Genomic DNA, 19,332 nt, shown 5'->3' on the forward strand with positions numbered 1-19,332 from the left:
ATAACCGGAGAGCCCTGAGCTCAATTAGAATTGGGTTTTTATAGTAGTAAAGGTGGGGATGAGGGGTCTCTGATGCTCAGGACCCCTGATTGGCTGACATTTACCTAGGGGTGTCATTGGTGAGGTGTGCTGGCAGGTGATCCTATCTACAGTAGTTGGAATGTCAGGCATTTCCTTTGAATGGTCTGCTCTTGGGTGGGGGTTGGGTAATCTCAGTTTGTGGTGTTTTCCTGATACCGGGTATTGCTTCAGGGTAAACTACTGAGACTCAGACCTCTTATTCAAATTCATGGCCAGAGTCCCAGGCGATAAAGCTTCTAAGTAAACAACTTCCTTTGGGTGACCTGCCCAAACTTAGATTATCATGGCTGGCCCCCCACAGTATACATGTTCAGAATATTGTATACATAATATATAAACAAATATATTTATATTTTATGGCCAGAAGGCACCAGATCTCATTACAGATGGTTGTGAGCCACCATGTGATTGCTGGGAATTGAACTCAGGACCTTTAGAACAGCAGGCAGTGCTCTTAACTGCTGTGTCATTTGTCTACTTCCCCCAAACTTCTAATCTTAAAGACTAGAATAAAAATCAGAAGTAGTGGTACAAAACTGGATTCCCAGATACTCAAGGTTGAGAGGAAGATTATGAGCTTGAGGCCAGCCTAGTCTAACAAAATGAGACATGTAACCAAACAACCCCCAATACCAAAGCTTGAGACATAGTCACCTATATTTTAATGAAAACATAGCATTCAAACGATTTCAAAATATGGGGAGAAATTAATGCACATTTTGGAAAAAGAAATCCAGGCTAAGAGCACATTTTGGTGGCTGAGTTCATACCTCACAAAGGCTACACAACACAAATTACCTTACCACTAATCTGTACCTCCACATCCCCAAAGTGTTTAAAATAAAATTTAGAAACATGGATAAGAAGTCTTTGAAATACTTGAAGTATTTTGAAATTGAAAAACAAAAAATCAGTAATTCTGCAAAGTAAATGATATTAAGTAATTGACTAAGTTATGAAAAATCTCTATGATATTAAAAGATTAACTAAAAGATATGCACTTATTTTTATTTCTAATGGGATGCTAGGGATCAAACCTAGGGCCTTGGGCATGCTAAGCCAATGCTCTACTACTCTGACACACCCTTTTTAAAGCACATTCTTTTGAATTAATGTGTTTTGCACCCCAGAAAGCACTCAACAAAATAGCTGACATTTACATAATAGAAAACCTGTTAAATCAATACTGGGTACAGTTTACAGAAGGTAAATTCTGTCTGTTTTACACTGTGCTGACTGACCTCTTCTTCAGAGATTTCCACGATAACTGATGAACCCATTCTTCCTCTCATTACTTTGCTTCCACCGCCAGTCATTGTACCTGGGGAACATGGAGAATTCAGTTTTAAATGTCTTACCAAAGATTTAAAAAAAAAAGAAAAAAGATTGGTAGAAATAAAAAAAATTCCAACGTACCCGACTGTTCTATGATTTGCCCCTGCAGAGTTACAACTCTCCATCGTCTATCTTTTTGATATGCTACTCTTGTAGCTTGATCCAAATTGTCAGCCACTAAGGTATCACGTAAAGCAAAGTAAAAAGCCTGGCGAATTTCCTCATTTTTTATTTTAACTAAGTCAAATAACCGAGGAGTATTTTCAGGAGTTTGAATTTTGGCCATTTTTTTGGCCCACACTGTCATCTAAAAGTTGGAAAAAAAAATTATGTAGTCTTCTAAGTATTATAACCCTAAATAAAATCTTATCATGCTTCTACATAAAATTCCCAAGTATTAATTTTATTTCTATACAGCAGCACTGAGCAACTTGATAACATAAACTTACCATTAAGCTAAAACATCAAAATGAATTAGACATCTAAATTTAAGAGCTAAAATCTACAAAATGCTCACAAACAGAGCTCTCATATAATCAAACCACTTGGAAGGCAGAGAGGAGGACTGCTTCAAGTTCAAAGTCAGTCTGGTCTAGACACAAAGTCATTCTGGGATACAAAGCAAGATCTTGTCTAAACACACCCAAGAAGCTTAAGAAAAATATTGTTAACCGGGCCTTTTGTGGCTTCAAAGTACACATTCAAGAAAGTGAAAATATAACCTACCAAATAGCAGATTTAAATTTAAAAAAATTTAAAAGTAGGTATCCAACAAGAGACTTGTATACACTATTTTAAGAGTTTTTAACAATTCAATAAGACAAACCAATGAAAACAGGCAAAGATTTCAGACAGTCTTTTTTTTCCCAAGAAAGATAAACAAATGATTAATAAGCACACAAAATATGTTCAACATTAGGGAAACATAAATAAAAGCAGTTAGACACCACTTCACATCTATTAAGATGTGCTGTAATAAACAAGGCACAGCAGCAAACACTGCTATTCTTAGGTATCCCAACCCACATTCACACAATATCTTGTACACAAATCTTCACCACGGCATTATTAAGTCAGCCAAAAAAGTATAAACAAGCAACAGAAGGCCAAAAAAAAAATATAGGTACAAGCTACAAAATAGATAAGTCTGAAAAATTATGTAAATGCATGTATGTGTAAAAGGCCCCATATTATGATCCCATTCAACCAATGCTCAGAATACATCCATAGAAACCAAAATCAAATCAATGGTTTTGTTGAGGGTGAGCGAACTGATTGTTAATGCTTATGGAGCAATGAAAATAGTCTGGAATTATATTAATGGCCATAGTCTAGCAAGCTGTGGATATAGTGAAAATAACTTAAATCTATACTTCACAATAGAATTACATAACATACCTCAATAAAGGTTCTATTAAGAAAACAGTGGTCACTGATGCAATAATCCCTGTACTGGGAGGCAGACTGACCTCTGTGAGTTAGAGACTAGTCTGTTCTACGGAGCGAGTTATAGGATAGCCAGGGCCGTGCAGAGAAACCCTGTTCTCAAACTCCTCCACACCCCATAAGAAACATCATACTTATAGTCATTCATTCACTGGACATCACTTTAACACTGGAATTTAGTACAGGCATCATGAAACTTATTTTTTTAACCTCCATAATCATGTACACACAGAAAATAAATTTCAAAACTTATCAGGGAGTAATTAAATAATGGCTAAGAAAAATCTAATATTATAAGAGAAAAATATGGCACTTCAAAGTTAAATTATAGGAAACTTATTATAAATGCTTACCTTATCCAAACCTATAAAAGTTGCAACGCCAATATTATGTTTTTTAAGGAAGTTTACACATTCTTGGGCTGTATCAATAGAATCAACAACAATGTAGTCTAATGCATGGCAACAGGATGAAATAGCAATGTCATATTTTTCATCAATAGCTCCCAAGTCTCCCTAATAATTAAAAAAAAAATAGAAAACTAATTTATAAGGAATTAGGTAAAAAACATAAAAGTACAAATCATTTCATTACTATTTGGATTTTGAACATTCTTTTTTTTTTTTTTTTTAAGAGAATTTACTTTTATCTTATGTGCATTGGTGTTTGGCCTGTATGTATGTCTGTGTGAGGGTGTTAGATTTTGGAGTTACAGACAGTTGTGAGCTGCCATGTGGGTGCTGGGACTCGAACCGGGGTTCTCTGGAAGAGCAGTCAGTGCTCTTAACCACTGAGCCATTTCTCCAGCTCCCTGAACATTCTTCTTTTCCGGTTTCTGTAGCTGAAGACTAAACACAGGATCTTGTCCCACTGAACTGAGCTAAACCCCCAAGCCCTTGAATGCTATTCTTAAACTACTTCTTTCTTTTTTCTTTTCTTTCTTTCTTTCTTCTCCTCCTCTTCCTCCTCTTCCTTCCCCTTCTTTTTCTTCAAGACAGTTTCTCTGTGGTAGTCTAGGCTGTCCTGGAACTTGTTGGGTAAACTAGGTTGGCCTTGAACTCACAGAGAGGTTAGCCTGTCTCAGACTGCTGTACTAAAGGCATTTGCCATTGCCTGGCATTTAAACTATTCTTAATGGAAGATTAAATAAGTATACTTGGTTTACAGAAGCATAAAAGGGGCCATAAAGTTTCCTTCTCACCCCAACTTTTCCTTCCTTTCTACAGGACCGATACAGAAGTTACTGTGTGCTTTATAAGCAAGCATTCTACCACCGAGCTATATCCCAAGTCCTAAAGTTTCTAATCTACCCTCGAGTGTTCATGGTTATGTGATGTGAATTTTTAATAGATACAGGATTTAAGAATTGTTTTATGCCACGAAAGCATATAATGTGGAGAGTCAAAGTTTCATATTGAAAGCTGCCTAGAATTAAGTATGTAGTTATGAATTTATCTCTTAGCTATCTTTTATTTGCTGTGAAGAACTAACTACCACAGAGAAACTTTGTCTTGAAAAAAAGAAACCAAAAAAATAAAAAAGAAGGGGAAGGAGGAGGAAGAAGGAAAAAGATCTCTAGCAGCTTTCACTGAATAACTTTAGTTCTTCACAGCAAATAAACAGGACCAATCTGTTTAAGAAAGAAGTCATCTAATATTAGATATAGAAGTAACCATATTGGTTAAATTCCGTTTGTCCCCCTTTCCAGAAGGCTGAGTAGGGAACTCAACAACTGGATATATAGCTCAAGAAGTTTAAGTAAAGAAGTCTCAGTTATGGTTGAAGAGTTCTAAATTAGCTAGCTCACCTTTCCAAACCATAAACAAATTGTTAAATAAAATGTGATAAAACCTATAATTTTAGGTTTTATATTAAAATATAAAATTAAATAAAGTATTTAATAAATATTAAATAAACATTTAGTATTTACATTAAATCCTTATTTTTGTCTGGAGGTTCTAGCAGGGAAGTACAACTACAGCACATCCTCAACCAAAAAACCCAGTCCTCTTCTATTTGGATGATCATTCTATTAGATCGTTTTGTGCAGCTTTAGGAAGGACATACTTGGCATGCTGAGAGAGAAATAGAGAATAGGCACAAGCCTGTTCAGCAAGATCAGCCAAACCAACCCTGGTGATGAACGGGACAACAGATCTCAGCAATACTGCCTCACTATACAACTCTGGCCAGTCTAGAACTCAATATGTAGAATCAGGCTGGCCTTGATCTCAGAGATCTGACTGCCTCTACCTCTCAAGTGTTGATATTAAAACATGCACCACCATCAAGACCAAATTCTAAATTATTATTTTTGAAAAAAACTTTTCTTGTATGATGGCAAATGCCCAGCTCTTAGGAAGTTGAGGCAAGAAGATCAGAAGTTCAAGGTCAACCTTAGCCACAGTGTTACTTTAAAGTCCATCTAAGCTACATGAAGTCCTGACTCAAAAATATTCTCAGGTTAGTTTTGGAAAGACTGGGGCAGAAGAGTAATGTATAACATGAATATAAACAGCTCAAAACTACATAAGTAACGACAACAGACCTGTAAGGGCAAAATATTTTGTCTGTGCAGTCATGCCTTCAAGTTAAAACTGAATGTTATTTTAGGCAAAGTAACAATATATACTGAAGTCAAATTAAGAATATAATTTATAATGTCTTTTCTGGGTAAAATATAATCTACTTTACCAGTCTTCCATATATTCCTGGGATCCTGCCAGATTTTTTTTCTTGAATTATCGCGTCAAGTACTTTCCCTCGACTTCGATTCATTGCTAAGGAACTCTTTGCTTCTTCAACTTTTTGGAAAAGATCATGAACCAAACTTTTCAAGTTTATTTCTTCTTGTGTTAGCTTCTGAAGTTCTTTTTCTTTCTAAAAGTGAGAACAATATAAAACCTATAAGCATTCAATCTTAGATATACCCAATAACAGTAGAAAACTATTTATAATGCTTCAACAATAAGAGAGGCCCAAAAATTGCATAAGAACTGGCACTCAGCTTTCATGTTGCTATTTTGGCCTGGCTTTGAAAATACAGATGAACCTTTCCTATTTTAAAAGAAATGAAAATTATTTGGGTCAGCAAGAGGGAATCCAGCTTCTCTTAAAGTAGCTACAGGTATAAAAACCCCAGTCTGGCACCCCACAGGTGGAAGTTTCTACCAGTTCTCAAGTTCTGCCCTAAACAAAACCAGATCCAGGTATGTGTAGCTGGGCAGTACCATTGTTATGTTACGGATGTTTGGCTAAGAAACAACAAAACAAAAAGGCACAGTTCCTAAATAGAGGTGGGAAAGATGATTGGGATAGCTACTAACAGAGGAGCCACACATTCAGATACTTTAGTATCTCAATTTCCAATTTAGAAACCATCTTATCATATATTACCTAGAAACCATCTTATCTAACTATTTTCCCCATTCCTTATTAGATAGGCATAAAGTAAAAGCTCAAATTTTAGATAAAACAATCCAAAAAATACTCACTAGATATAATTTAAATTACACTTAAAATTTACACATCAGGAAACTTTTGATTTTTTGATGTGCAGATGTACATGCACATGAAATACTCATATACATAAAATAGATAAATCTTAAAACAAACAAGCCAACTTGTTTTTAATTATGTATACCTGTGTGTGCGCGTGTGTGTGTGTGCGTGCCCCTGGAGTCCAGAAAAGTACTGGAACCCCTAAACCTAGAGTCACAGGCAGTCATGTACCACCCTATGTGAGTGATGGGGACTAGTCTTTTTTAAGAGCATCAAATCCGGTATCCATTAAGCCATTTCTCCAGTTCCTCAAATAATCACCTTGGCAGTATGAGAATAAAATTTGTTAAGAAACTTTAAGGTTACAGGTGTAGTGACATTTCTAGTTTTAAGTGGCGCTGGTGGTCATAACCAGGGTTTCATGCTCCCAAGGCAAGTACACTACCAACTAAACTACATACCCAGTCTGAAAAATCTGTTTAAATTTTTCCCATGGGATTGTGACAGCGGTTATTTATTGCTTGCTTTTGGAGACAGTATAGTTTGTTTCCCTGCATTCCTTTTTTGGGGGATGTATTAGGGATGGAACCTGGGGTCATATGCATGCTCCAGAAGCTCTCTACCAGAGTTAATTATCAGTCCATTCAAACACTGAAATACTTTCTCACGGGAGATTATGTTGAAAAAAATTTCTGTATGCCAATCACTTTAAACCCCAATATTACAAACAAACAAAAACAAAAATTACACATATAACTGGGTTGAAAATGTTTAGATGAAATATAGAAGCAAAAATTTACCTCCTTTAATTCTTGCTGAGTCTGAGGGAGTTTTGTGTTTATTTCTCCAATGGCAGCTTTCCTTTCTTTGAGAGTCTCCGAAGCTGTAATTAAAGTTTCCTTTGCTTTACTTAGTTGAGACACTGCTGTATTATGTCGACTGAGATAGATATCAAGTTCTGACTGAGCGACTTCCATCTTTGAACGTGCTTCATTTACTGATTTGTTAAAACCCATAAGTTCCTTTTCTTGATCCTATAAAAATGAGTTCATTAAATACAAAAATTTTTATTTTCAAGCTTAGACCAAAATGAAAATTATACTTCTTGAGATCAATTTATGAAAGTCAAGTCCATAAATATAGTAGGCATCAATAATTCTTGTAGGCGGAATAGATTAACACAGTCCATGTCTAGTTGTCATTGTACACTATTCAATTCTTTCCTAATTGATGTCATATGAGCTTTGTGAAGTGGGTATTAGCATGCTAATTTCAGAAATTAAAAGGTAGTAACTAAGGAAAGCCTTGAACTTAAGTCTAGATTCCATACTGTTTCTACATTACCAGATATCAGAAAGTTTCCTCAAATGTATTTATGTTGAAAAAGTTTTGTATCATTGTAATTTCATTCATAGCCTTATCAGTAACAAGAGTAAAAGATACACAGAAAAAAAAACCTCAAATTAAATAAGAAAATATGGCTGCACAGAATGGCTATATGTCAAAGTATTGGCTTCATATTTTCTATCATAAATTCTTCATTTAACATTTATCTTTCAAAAAGAGAAAACAGAAAAGGTAAAACAGTGTAGACTGAAATTTAAAATGTTAACCTAAAAGGTTCAACAGTTTGAGATACAGTCTTGTTACCTAACATAACTTTGCCTCTAACTCCCCTCCAGAGAGCTGACATTATAATATAGGCAAGGACCACTGCACTAGGCCTAAACTTATTTCCAGAAGCTCACCTTTGGATGTTATTGCAAAAACACCAAAACCATCACTGACAAAGACTTACTTCCTTTTCTTTCTGAAGCCCTTGTGTTTCCTGTTTGAGGCTATCCATAACCTCTTTTAGTTTCTTTTCTTCTTTTTCTTTTTCTTTCTCAAGAGAACCACTTTTAGTTGTTGTTTCATTTATGACAGTCTTACTCTTGGCAGGTACACTTCTCAGCTCTTCAACCTGGGATCATAAAACAAATTAAGGTTATGGAAATATATTCCCGAGGGTAGCCAATACTATTAAAATTTACCTGAAGAAGTATTTCTTAGGATCTCTATTATAGTTATCTGAAGACAACACAACAAATTATCTGTTTGCTCCCTTAACCCAATAGGAAGACATTTTTACGAACTTTAACCTTCCAGAGGTACTATGTAGAGTTACTATTTTATCTAAAACACCTTCAGGTAGTGATCATACATCGACATTTTACTCCTAAAAACTAATGCCTCAGGGCTGGAGAGCTGGTTTGGCAGTTAAGAGTACTTTCTTCTTTTCTGGATCTAAGTCCAGCTGCCTTACCCAGCTGCTCACAACTGCCTGTTAACTCCAGCTCTAGGGGCTTCAATATCCTTTTCTGGCACTGTCACATTCACACATAATAAAAAAAAAAATCTTAAAAAATAAAAAGCTAATGTCTTTATAGAATTTGAGCATTACTCCACATTATTTTTGTTTTTCACTATTACATAAAAACCTTTGTTAAGCTATAGTCAATACAAATGTATTTGGAAAATCCTTAAGGGTCAAGTAGAAACTGAGTCTTGGGTGTTGTCTATTAATCTCTGATAAAGCAATGACTAGAGCTTGAGGGACACTAGATTAGCCCAAATAGGCACTTCTACATTCTGGTCTAAACATTTTTTTTTTTGGTGGGGGGTTGAGATTTTCTTTTAATTTTAGATGTAGGAGTGTTTATTGAATAGCTGTCTATCCAGCACATGTGTGCAATTCCTGCAGATGTCAAAACAGGCATCTGAGAGCAGAGTAATAGACAGCTTGCGATGACATGAGGATGTGGGAATTGAACCCAGGTCATCTGTAAGAGTAGTCAGTGCTCACTAAGCCATTTGTTCAGGCCACAAAATTCACTTTTAAAACTTTAACTCCAGAATAGATAGTCTGTCACTTGTAAGCCTTTTCTCTTTGCTGACTCCACTGGAAGTTTCTATGACACTAAAACTGCTCTATGAGTAAAGGCATTTACCACCAAACCTGATGACCTGAGTTTGTTTCTTGAGACCCACAAGGTTGTCCTCTGACCTCAGATATATGCGATAGCACACGTGTGCAGACACAGAAGTAAATGATTGTTTGTTTGGGGGGGGGGGGCAGGTGTTTTTAAAAACTCTAATATCTAAATAAAAATATCTTCTTCAGCCATCTAGTACTAAGTAGGCAGAGAGGCAGGAGAATCCAAGTTAGATTGAGGTCAGCCTGGTCCATACAGTGAGTTCCAGGCCAACTAGTGTTAAATAACAAGAACTTATCTCCAAAAATAAGAAAAACAAAAAAGATAAAACACCTAAAAACTCCTTTAAACTACTATTTGAGGGAAACGAAAATTATTACCACCATCAAAACAGAACTGTTGATTATGTAGATGACTATTATTAATGTAAGCTCTAAAACTTGTAATGTATAACATAACCCTTGGGACAAAATTGTGTTCAGACAAAATATAAACATCCCAATCTATTTTCTTAGGGAACCAAAGTCAAGCGAACTTGGGGAAAAAAATTAAACCTGGTATTTAGACTTGAATAATTGATTTCTTCCAATACCTACCTTTTCTTTATCTTTTTGAAGTTGTTTCTCCAGCTTTTTGGCTTTACTTGTAGCATGTTTTAATTTTTCCCTAACTTGAACATCTTCTAAATCTAGCTGTGTAAATTTTTCTTTATTCTCTTCAATAAATTTTGTAGCTTTATGAAGTTTCCTATCAAAGAAAGTAAATTATTAGTCATAGATATAAGTCTTTCTAGTATATTTAATCTATAGACATGTCAAGACTCTTATTAAAATCCTAAAACTTCCAAGCTGATTTTCCCTGATAGCTGAAGACATTACATTTTTTTTTTTTTTAAGACCAGGAGAGCCATCTTGTGTTCCTTATATAAGAATTTGCTCATAAAAATTCAGAAATGAGTGCCTGGTGGTGATGGTGCATATCTTTAATCCCAGCACTTGGGAGGCAGAGGCCTCCTGTGAGTTTGAGGCCAGCCTGGTCTACAGGAGTTAGTTCCATGACAGGCTCCAAAGCTACAGAAAAACCTTATCTTGAGAGCAAAAAATAAATGAAAATAAATAAATAAAAAATAAATAAATGAAACTTACTTAAGGATACTACTGTCATTTGAAAGCTGGCACAAAATAGAGCCATGATAATTTTTAAAGTCTACCTAAACAAACCAAAATTCTATTTCAAAATCAAGTTTGCAAACTATCAGGGCTAATGGGTCAGGTAAAATGCGCATGTCTTAGTTTTTTAAGGGGAAAGGCATTTCTTATTGTATGACTGTTGGGCACTCTGTAACATTAAGTTAGGTACACGGGGTGGTGGTGCCTAAAAGAGCTATTTACTGAGAAATGTATTACATTCAGACACAAGTGAAAAAAATGAATTTAAATACTTTTGGTATTTTCCCAAAGATTATTACTTTTCTATATCCTTTACAGCTGAATTCTTAGCTTTCATTTCATTTGAAAGCATATTGCTCTTCTCAGTGATTTCTTTAGTATCTTCATGAATTTTTTCCTTTTGGGTTTTCATTTCAGCAATTCTTTTTTGCAGATCATAACTAAAGGGGAAAATTAGAGAATGTAAAGTAACATTAGTAAAATCAGCTGCTTCTAAAATATTCATCAATTTATAGCAAGCTAGGACTATGGAAATGGGTTAAGGCTAGAGAGAATTTAGGAACAAAATTGGTTCAGTCAATAAATTAGATCTATCATTCAACAGTGTATAGTAGTATTTCATGTTTTTGCTTTTCAAAGCTTCAGTTACTTGTGGTAGACTATCATCTGAATATATTAAATGATAAATTACGGAAATAAACAATTTTAAATTGCACAGTGCCTATCATTATTAATCTTTGTTTTATTCAGCACACCAACAGGTGCATATCAACCTTATAGTCACTTAGTAGCCATAATGGTTATCAATGTAAGGTATCATTATGCTTATGTTCACTAACTCTCCTTATACTTCTTAATAAAGCAAAGAGTATAAAACATGAAAGGAGGGGCTTGAGGAGATGGTTCAATTAAGTGAGAACACATGATTTTTAAGAATGAAGACCTGAGTATGAACTTCCTGCACCCAAGTAAACTGTACAGCACCATGACTAAGTGGGCTGTTTAACATGACCATTGTGGGAGGGGTGGAGAGCATGGTAGCTAGCCTGTCAAGCTGGAACAGTGAGTTTCTGCTTTAGGGAAAAACCCTGCAAGGGAATGAAGTGGAGAGAGAGGAAGACACTCCATATTTTGCTATGGTTTCTATATGTGCACACTTGTGCGTGTATGCACCCCTCCCCCACCAAACTGTAAAAAAAAAAAACCCACAATTGGTTGGGGAGATGGCTCAGAAGGTAAAGGTGCTTGCAGGACATAACTGCTACCTGAATTCGACCTCTGGAGCCACCTAGTAGAAGGAGAAAATGATCCCTAAGGTAGTCTACCTACCCTTGTATAGTAATAGTAATAATTAAAACAGCAGCACCACATCCCAGATTACTCTGATGTTGTGGCACTGCGGAAGGAGACCAATAGTATATATAAGGGTTTAGTACTACCTGTGGTTTCTGTTAGGTTCTGAATACTATCCTTGAATGACAGGGCTACTGTATGCAATGCACACGTGCACACACAAACACACAATCATTATTCATAACAGGCACAACTAAAAGATGACATTAAAAAGTTAGTACTTAGTGACTTTCAGAAAAATTTACATCGTCACAGTATTATAGAAAAGAAGGCTTTGATGCTTAGAAATTTATACAAAGTTGACCAGAGTACTTACATGTAATATTGACAGACATGATTCTTTTTTATAAACATTTCATTTTCTAGGGTAAGGAACTCAATGGCTATGTTTTTCTCTCCTTCTAGGGCATCCTTTTCCTTTTCCACCATTTTAACTCTGTTTAACTACAAAATTTGAAGAGTCAAAACATAGTTCATATATAAAATCAGTTTGGAACATAAACACCAAGTAAAATATTTCACCCAAAGGCTAGTATAAAAATAGAGGGTTCAGTAAAACAAACAAACAAACAAAAAATCCCAAACATTTCTTCATGAATTATAAAAAGTATGTATTCAATTAAATAAATACAGTTGATCCATAAACAAGACATTCTCATTGGCAATAAATGTCTACTGGAAATTCATTTACCTTTTCTCCTCTGTTTTCACTTAATATTTCAACTCTCCGACATAAGACTTTAATAGGTTCATTTAGCCGTCCACAGCCAATTATATCTTCCAAATACTCAAGCATCCCCTCATCATGTTCAGTCTGGCCTTTTGGTTTCATCATAGCAATCTGTTCAACTTCACCCTTTAAGAGAGTCACATTCACACTCATTGTATACAACAGCTAAATTTCTCCCGAAAGAAGAGGGTAATCTCAACTAAAATGATATTCTTCAGGCAGGCTAAGGATGTTTTATGCAAGGGTCTAAAACCCCTTTCATACATAAGCTTATAAAATGACTGACAGCACATACCAACACAAAGGCACCCTGTGCTGGAGTCTTAAGTAAACAAAATTTTCTGTTAAGCAAAATTTGAAAAGGTACCAATTATCAGTATCTCTCATTGAAAAATAATTTTCAAAAGTTCCCTTCATAGTTATACTATATAAGGAAACCTGCCAGAGAGCTTCTAGTTTCACTATCTAACTTCTCTATAACCCTAGTAGTAAGTCTAAAAAGTGACCCACTCCATAAAAGATGACTAAAACTTAATGTTCTGGTTTTTCTGAACTGAGAGTCTTAACTGGAAAAGGAAATTATCTTTTCCTCTAAGCACCCTTACTACAGAGAGCAAACAGGACTATAATAGGCTACAGAGGAAAACTGTTTGTAATCAATATATGAACTTGAACTATAATTAAAACCTCTGACTACCTAAAAAGAAGAATCTATAATCAACACCTAAGGTTGATTCCCAGGTAACCAATTAATCTGAAAGTGAAAAAAATTCTGTAGAAAATTCTATTTGTTCTTTAAACATCTCAATAGCAAATAAACAGGCAAGTGGGGGAAAAATCCTATTTTTAGCTAAATGGTCAAGAAAAGAATTACATGCTGAGATATTTTAGTAATTCCCATTTTTATAAGCGTATGACTAAACCTTAAGAACAAGACTAAAATGTATTGAAGGAAAATAATGTAGTTTAACATTTTACGATCTAGTCACTACTGCAGTTTGCTGATTTTTTTTAAAAAAATATTTATTTATTTATTATTTATTATGTATACAGTATTCTGGTGCCAGAAGAGGGCACCAGACCTCATTACAGATGATTGTGAGCCACCATGTGGTTGCTGGGAATTGAACTCAGGACCTTTGGAAGAGCAGGCAATGCTCTTAACCTCTGAGCCATCTCTCCAGCCCCAGTTTGCTGATTTTTAAGACAGGGTTTTAATAGGTAGTGCAGGCTGCCCTTGAACTTGAAGAGCTCCACCAGTCACTGCCTCCCAAGAGCTATGGGATTAAAGGCTAACAGTTTTATTTACATAGTTTTTTATACATCACCACAATGTTAGTACTTTGGTGATCCAGCACCACATGATCACCAAGTAGAGAGTGAAACTGTAAATCAAAATGCCTGTATTTATACTACTATTATATTACGTAGGTACTTATGCAGAGTACTTTCCCATCTAACTCTTATCAACAATTATATAGTGGTATATTACTTGTTTTAATAAATAAAGTTTGCCTGAAGATCAGTGCAAAGAAGTCACACTAGTCAGCCATACAGGCCAGGCAGTGGTTTGCACATACCATTAATCCCAGCAGCTATACTAGTTAGCTGTATAGGCTGGGCAGTGGTGGTACATGTCTTTAATTCCAGCACTAGAAAAGAATATAAGATGGGAGGAGACAGGTCTCACTTCCAGTCTCAATCTGAGAATTGAAAATAGACAATATTGCCCAGTTTTGGTCTGAGCTGAGGTCGAGGTAAAAGCCAGTGGTTGGCTGCTTTGCTTTTCTGGTCTTCGGGTTGAACCCCAATATCTGTCTCTAGATTTTTATTATTCGTGTTACACAATTATAAGTGTAGACAGGACCCATACTGAAGTATGCCCAAAGCTTTGGATTATAGTACAAATTTCAGTCTTACTCAGAGTTATTTAGGCAAAGTTTATCAACAGTTGCACTGCTGGTATCTGGGCACAATGATTTTGCTGTGGTTATAGTGCTGCGCATTATAAAATGCTCAGTAGTATCCATGACTTACAAAATATAGTACCTGACTCAAGTTGAATTATCTAAATGTCTATTTAAAAATGAAGAAAAATAAGAAAAAAAATGCCAAAAGAACCCACATTTCAGTCAAATGACAAGATATTAAGTCTATATTTTTCAAAAATTCAAAACATGGGGTCCAGTGAAACCTGAGATTGGTTCCCAGCATCCCACATTTAAGTAGTATTATGTTTCCTGACCAAACTACTTTTAGAAGGTGTCTATAGTTATCAGGAAGTAACCTAGCTTCAGAGAAAGCATGGTAGTCATTTTTATTATTGTTCCTTCTGAAATAAAATGGAGGATGTGGAGCTGATTTCTTCTCATGCTAATAAAGTTAAAGACAAGTTCATTTATGAATCCAAATAGTTCCAAGTCAAGTCTCAGGCAACAGTATGCGTTAGATTGTATTATATTGTATTACTGCTTTTGTTTTTCTTTGAGAAAGAGCCTCTCCTCTCTATGCAGCACTGGCTAGCCTTGAATTTACAGAAATTTGCTTGCCTCTGCCTCCTGAGTTTTAGGATTTAAGGAGAGCATGAACACACCCTACTACTGTATTCAGCCTAAAGACCAGTTATTGAGTGAATAAAGGACAACCAGTAAGCTTTTACTCATCTCTTTTAGGACTGTTGTGGCTTAAAATATCATTTTATTATTTTATGTGTAGGTTGTAGTGCTGGCATATATGTCTATGTACCACATATAGGTAGTACCCCCTTCTGTCTTGACTGTTAAGTCATCTCTCCAGTGCCTCTTTTCTTTCTCTCTTGTTTTTTGATTTTCAAGACAGGTTTTCAGTATGTAACAGTCCTGGCTGTGCTGAAATACGCTCTGTAGACCAGGCTGAACTTGAACTCACAGAGATCCACCTGTCTCTTCCTCCCTAGTATTGGGATTACAGGCATGCGCCACCACAGCCCCACTCTGAAATAGTTTTTTTAAAAAAGGTTTTAAGTTGGGCATGTATGCCTATGTGCCCACATTAGTGCAGGTGTCTGTCTACACAGTTCAGAAGAGGATGCTGAATCCCCTGGAGCCAGTAACAGGCAGTTGTAAACTGGATGCTGGGCATCAATCTCAGATTCTCTGCAACAAGAATAACCACCTAAGATCTTTCTTCCCATTATCCAGAAAAAGTTTATAGCACTTGAACTTAAAAGGGCCACTCTTTCAAACCAAGGTTACAAATCTCATTATAGTGCAATAGTGATATCTAAAAGACATTTCAAATTGTTATAACTGAAGCTGTTAAAATTTCACACACCCTTAGTCATTGCTACTTTCTATAGCTTAAAAGCATACTGGACAGTTTGGTTTTGTTGTTGTTGTTTTTGGAGACAGGGTCGCTCTCTATAGGTCAAGAACTCAGAGATCAGTCTCTGCCTCTGACTTCTGAGAATAAACCCATGTGCCCGAACAAAGTTTTCTTTTTTGAGACAGGGTTTTTCTGTGTAGACAAGGCTGGTCTTGAACTCAAGAGATCTTCCTGCCTCTGCCCGTCTGCATTCTGGAATTAAAGGCATGTGCCACAGCCACTAGCATTCCCTGAACAAAATTTTAACCACCCCCCCCCCCCCACTGTTGTATGAGAGTAGTGGGAATGGGTATACAGCTTAGTGGTAGAGTGCTTGCAGAAGGCCTTGCATTTGATTCCCAGCAACAGAAGGGGGAAAAATAAATTAGAAAGGTGCTTAAGCCCTAACTTAATGAAGGCTTTGCTGGGTATCAAGGATCTTGTGATTCAGTTAAACCATTCTTTGAAAATCTTACTTACAGGCACTTAGAACTTAAGAATCTAAAAGAAAGGGGCTGGAGAGATGGCTCAGCGGTTAAGAGCACTGCCTGCTCTTCCAAAGGTCCTGAGTTCAATTCCCAGCAACCACATGGTGGCTCACAACCATCTGTAATGAGATCTGGTGCCCTCTTCTGGCATGCAGACAGAATACTGACAATACTGTACACATAATAAATAAATAGATCTTTAAAAAAAAAAAAAAAGAATCTAAAAGAAAGTCGGCTATGGCAGCACACACCTGAAATGCCAGGACTTGGAAGTGAAATTAGTTCTTTTACTTTCATTAAAATGGGGAGGGGGCTGGAGAGATGGCTTAGCATTTAAGAGTACTGACTGCTCTTCTAAAAGGACCCCGGCTCAATCCCCAGCCCTGACACTGTGGCTCACAACCATCCATAACTATAGTTCTAGGGATTCTGATGGCCTCTCCTGAGCATCTTGGCCCCAACCATATATACAGTACACATGCATACACATAGGCAAAACACTCATACACATTAGATATCAAGCCAGAGCCTCATGTGTGCTAGACAATGACTATCACCAAAGAATATTCTAATCCCTTGGGCTCTTTAAATTTTTTTTTTCCTAAATCATTTTAATTTTCCCTGCTATTTGCTACACTATAAGTTAACTTCTATCTTCCTCAAGTAGTTTATCCTAATTTATTTTTACAAGAGGACAAGTAACCAAATCCCCAAGGTTAATATCTGTCCAAAGTACAGAAGTAAAAAAAGAATGCTTTGTGGTTAGTTTTCCTATCTATTCTGGGTGCTTAGTGGCAGCTTCCTAGCTTGTTTTCCATAGTTGAGACACTGGGCCAGGCACCTTTGGAAAACTAGTTAGTAAAAATATTTTTGGAACTTAAGTCATAGATTTGCCATTTTAGATTTCTTATTTCTACAGATTAAGAGATCACAACAAATAGTTTATATGCCATGCCAACTGTAAAAGTATATTAAAAAACATGAGTAATAACTTAGATCTAGGTTAATCAATTCTCCAGCGTAGAAAACATTAACAAAAATGCTTTATTTTGTAATATGAAGACAAAACACAGAAATTTTTGACAAACTCCAATTTCTGCTTTTTAAGGAATTTACAAAACCACTCCCAACACACCCATTTATTAATGTAACCTTGAAAGGTAACGAGTCTACGATTACCATTTCTCTAACAGGAATGGAGCAAAAGCATTAACTAATGGAGCAAACCAATCAAATCTAATTAAGTAATAGTCACCTATGAAATAATACAGACTAATAAAACCTTTCCTGTTTGGACTAATAGTCTTAAAATGTCACAAACTTTTCCAGTACGATATAAAACTAAGCAAACCAATGGCCAGGTGACTGTAATTGACTACTTCTGCAGTGGACACGCCCAGCAGTCTGCCAGTATCCAGGGAAAAGAAAGGGCTTTAACCACCTTCACATTAACCTTCACACACTCCTCAGAAACACATCAGAACGGTTACCGAAAATTTAAATGGATTTTTATACTAGAAATGCTTACTTAAAAAAACAAATCCATAACACCAGAAAAGCTTTTAAAAACAATTTCTAAAATTTAGTGCATTTTAATATTAAAAAATTTGCTTTATCTAAATTTATATTACAAGTGATGCAATCATCATTACTGTCCAGTCTGTATACTTATGTCTTGGATGCTGATCTTATGATACTGTGTCAGTTTTCTCCCCATCCTATCAGGGGTAATTTTTAAGATAAATGTTAGTGATTGGAAGAATGAGATAGAAGCTATAATCTTATCTTCACAAGCTTTAAGTCTATTATTAGTCCAAGAGTCAAATATTTTGGTAAAAAGCTAAGAAAAACTCACAAACACTACTTCCACTTTTCCACAAATTTAAGTTCAATGTCCAGTTTTTTCTTCCTAAAAGGTAGCTTGCTAAAGTTCTTATCTAAATCCAACCAAATCAAACTGAATCTGTTAGTATTGTCTGGTAAATATAAAAATGTAAGGGTACATAAAAGGGTTCAGATAATAACAAATAAGCATCTTAAGGACTTCAGAAGCATATTTTTAAATATAAACTCAACACTTTGTAATTTATGACTTTGGGAAGTTGCTTTATCACTTTTTTTCATTATCAAATTGTATAAATAAGCTGCATAAAAACTTTACCTAAAATAGTTTATTTTTCACTGGCACAAAACTGATTATTTCAGGATAAAGTTAAGCAAATAGCAAAGAATAAACAAATGGTAAGTATAATTCTTTACAAAAATGTTACCATCATTAAATTTAGTATTATAAAGTAATGCAACTTGTTATTCATGGTTATCAAGCTAAATTCCCAGATATGAAAATCCACAAAACAGAACAATTCATTTAAAAAAGAAAGCAAAAACACCCATGGCTTAAAACATATCTATATAAATTCAAATTTTATTTACATGCATGTGATTATTTTCAATATTTATTTTTAAATGGTTCATTGAAGTATTGTAAATGCACTATTCTGATAGTTAAGGGTAGTAAAAGTTATTCCAGAAAATTATTATTTGCCTTCTATACAATGTATGTTTACAAAAAAAAATCCTTAGGAATATAGTTTAAAATGTGTGAAAAATTATTATTAATGGGAATACTTAGTCCTCACAACAAAACATTTTGTATCAAATCAAAACTCCTAACTTATTTTAAAATCAGTAGCATATGATAGAACATAGCAGTAGCTACCTCTACATAAGCAACATCTCTCTAAATTTTATATGCTCTTAGTAGCTTGGGAGAGGACAAAAGAATAAGATATCTTTAAATCAAAACAGGAATTTCATAATACCTAACAAAGGCAGAGCTTCACCAAAACAAACCAACTAACCAAAACCCTACCACCACGAAAAAACAAACAAAAACCTAATCAACCAACAGC

The 19,332-nt window shown here is 35.3% G+C and overlaps 1 protein-coding gene across 2 annotated transcripts in view; it reads right to left on the bottom strand.

Annotated features, from left to right (window-relative positions):
* The window catches only part of Smc4 (structural maintenance of chromosomes 4), a 32,223-nt gene that overhangs the window by 7,473 nt on the left and 5,418 nt on the right, over window positions 1-19,332 (bottom strand). For both annotated transcript variants that reach the window (XM_041658993.1, XM_041658992.1), the window contains 10 exons: window positions 12,552-12,716; window positions 12,177-12,304; window positions 10,807-10,947; window positions 9,935-10,085; window positions 8,162-8,326; window positions 7,164-7,397; window positions 5,557-5,742; window positions 3,216-3,377; window positions 1,498-1,723; window positions 1,323-1,402 (listed from right to left, as the gene is read on the bottom strand). In XM_041658993.1, coding sequence (XP_041514927.1) covers window positions 1,323-1,402; window positions 1,498-1,723; window positions 3,216-3,377; window positions 5,557-5,742; window positions 7,164-7,397; window positions 8,162-8,326; window positions 9,935-10,085; window positions 10,807-10,947; window positions 12,177-12,304; window positions 12,552-12,716 — 1,638 coding nt within the window. The remainder of the gene's footprint in view (window positions 1-1,322; window positions 1,403-1,497; window positions 1,724-3,215; window positions 3,378-5,556; window positions 5,743-7,163; window positions 7,398-8,161; window positions 8,327-9,934; window positions 10,086-10,806; window positions 10,948-12,176; window positions 12,305-12,551; window positions 12,717-19,332) is intronic.

Source organism: Microtus oregoni, unplaced genomic scaffold (genome assembly GCF_018167655.1).
Source record: "Microtus oregoni isolate MIOR12 unplaced genomic scaffold, Mior012 000010F_ref0000083, whole genome shotgun sequence".
NCBI lineage: Eukaryota > Metazoa > Chordata > Mammalia > Rodentia > Cricetidae > Microtus > Microtus oregoni.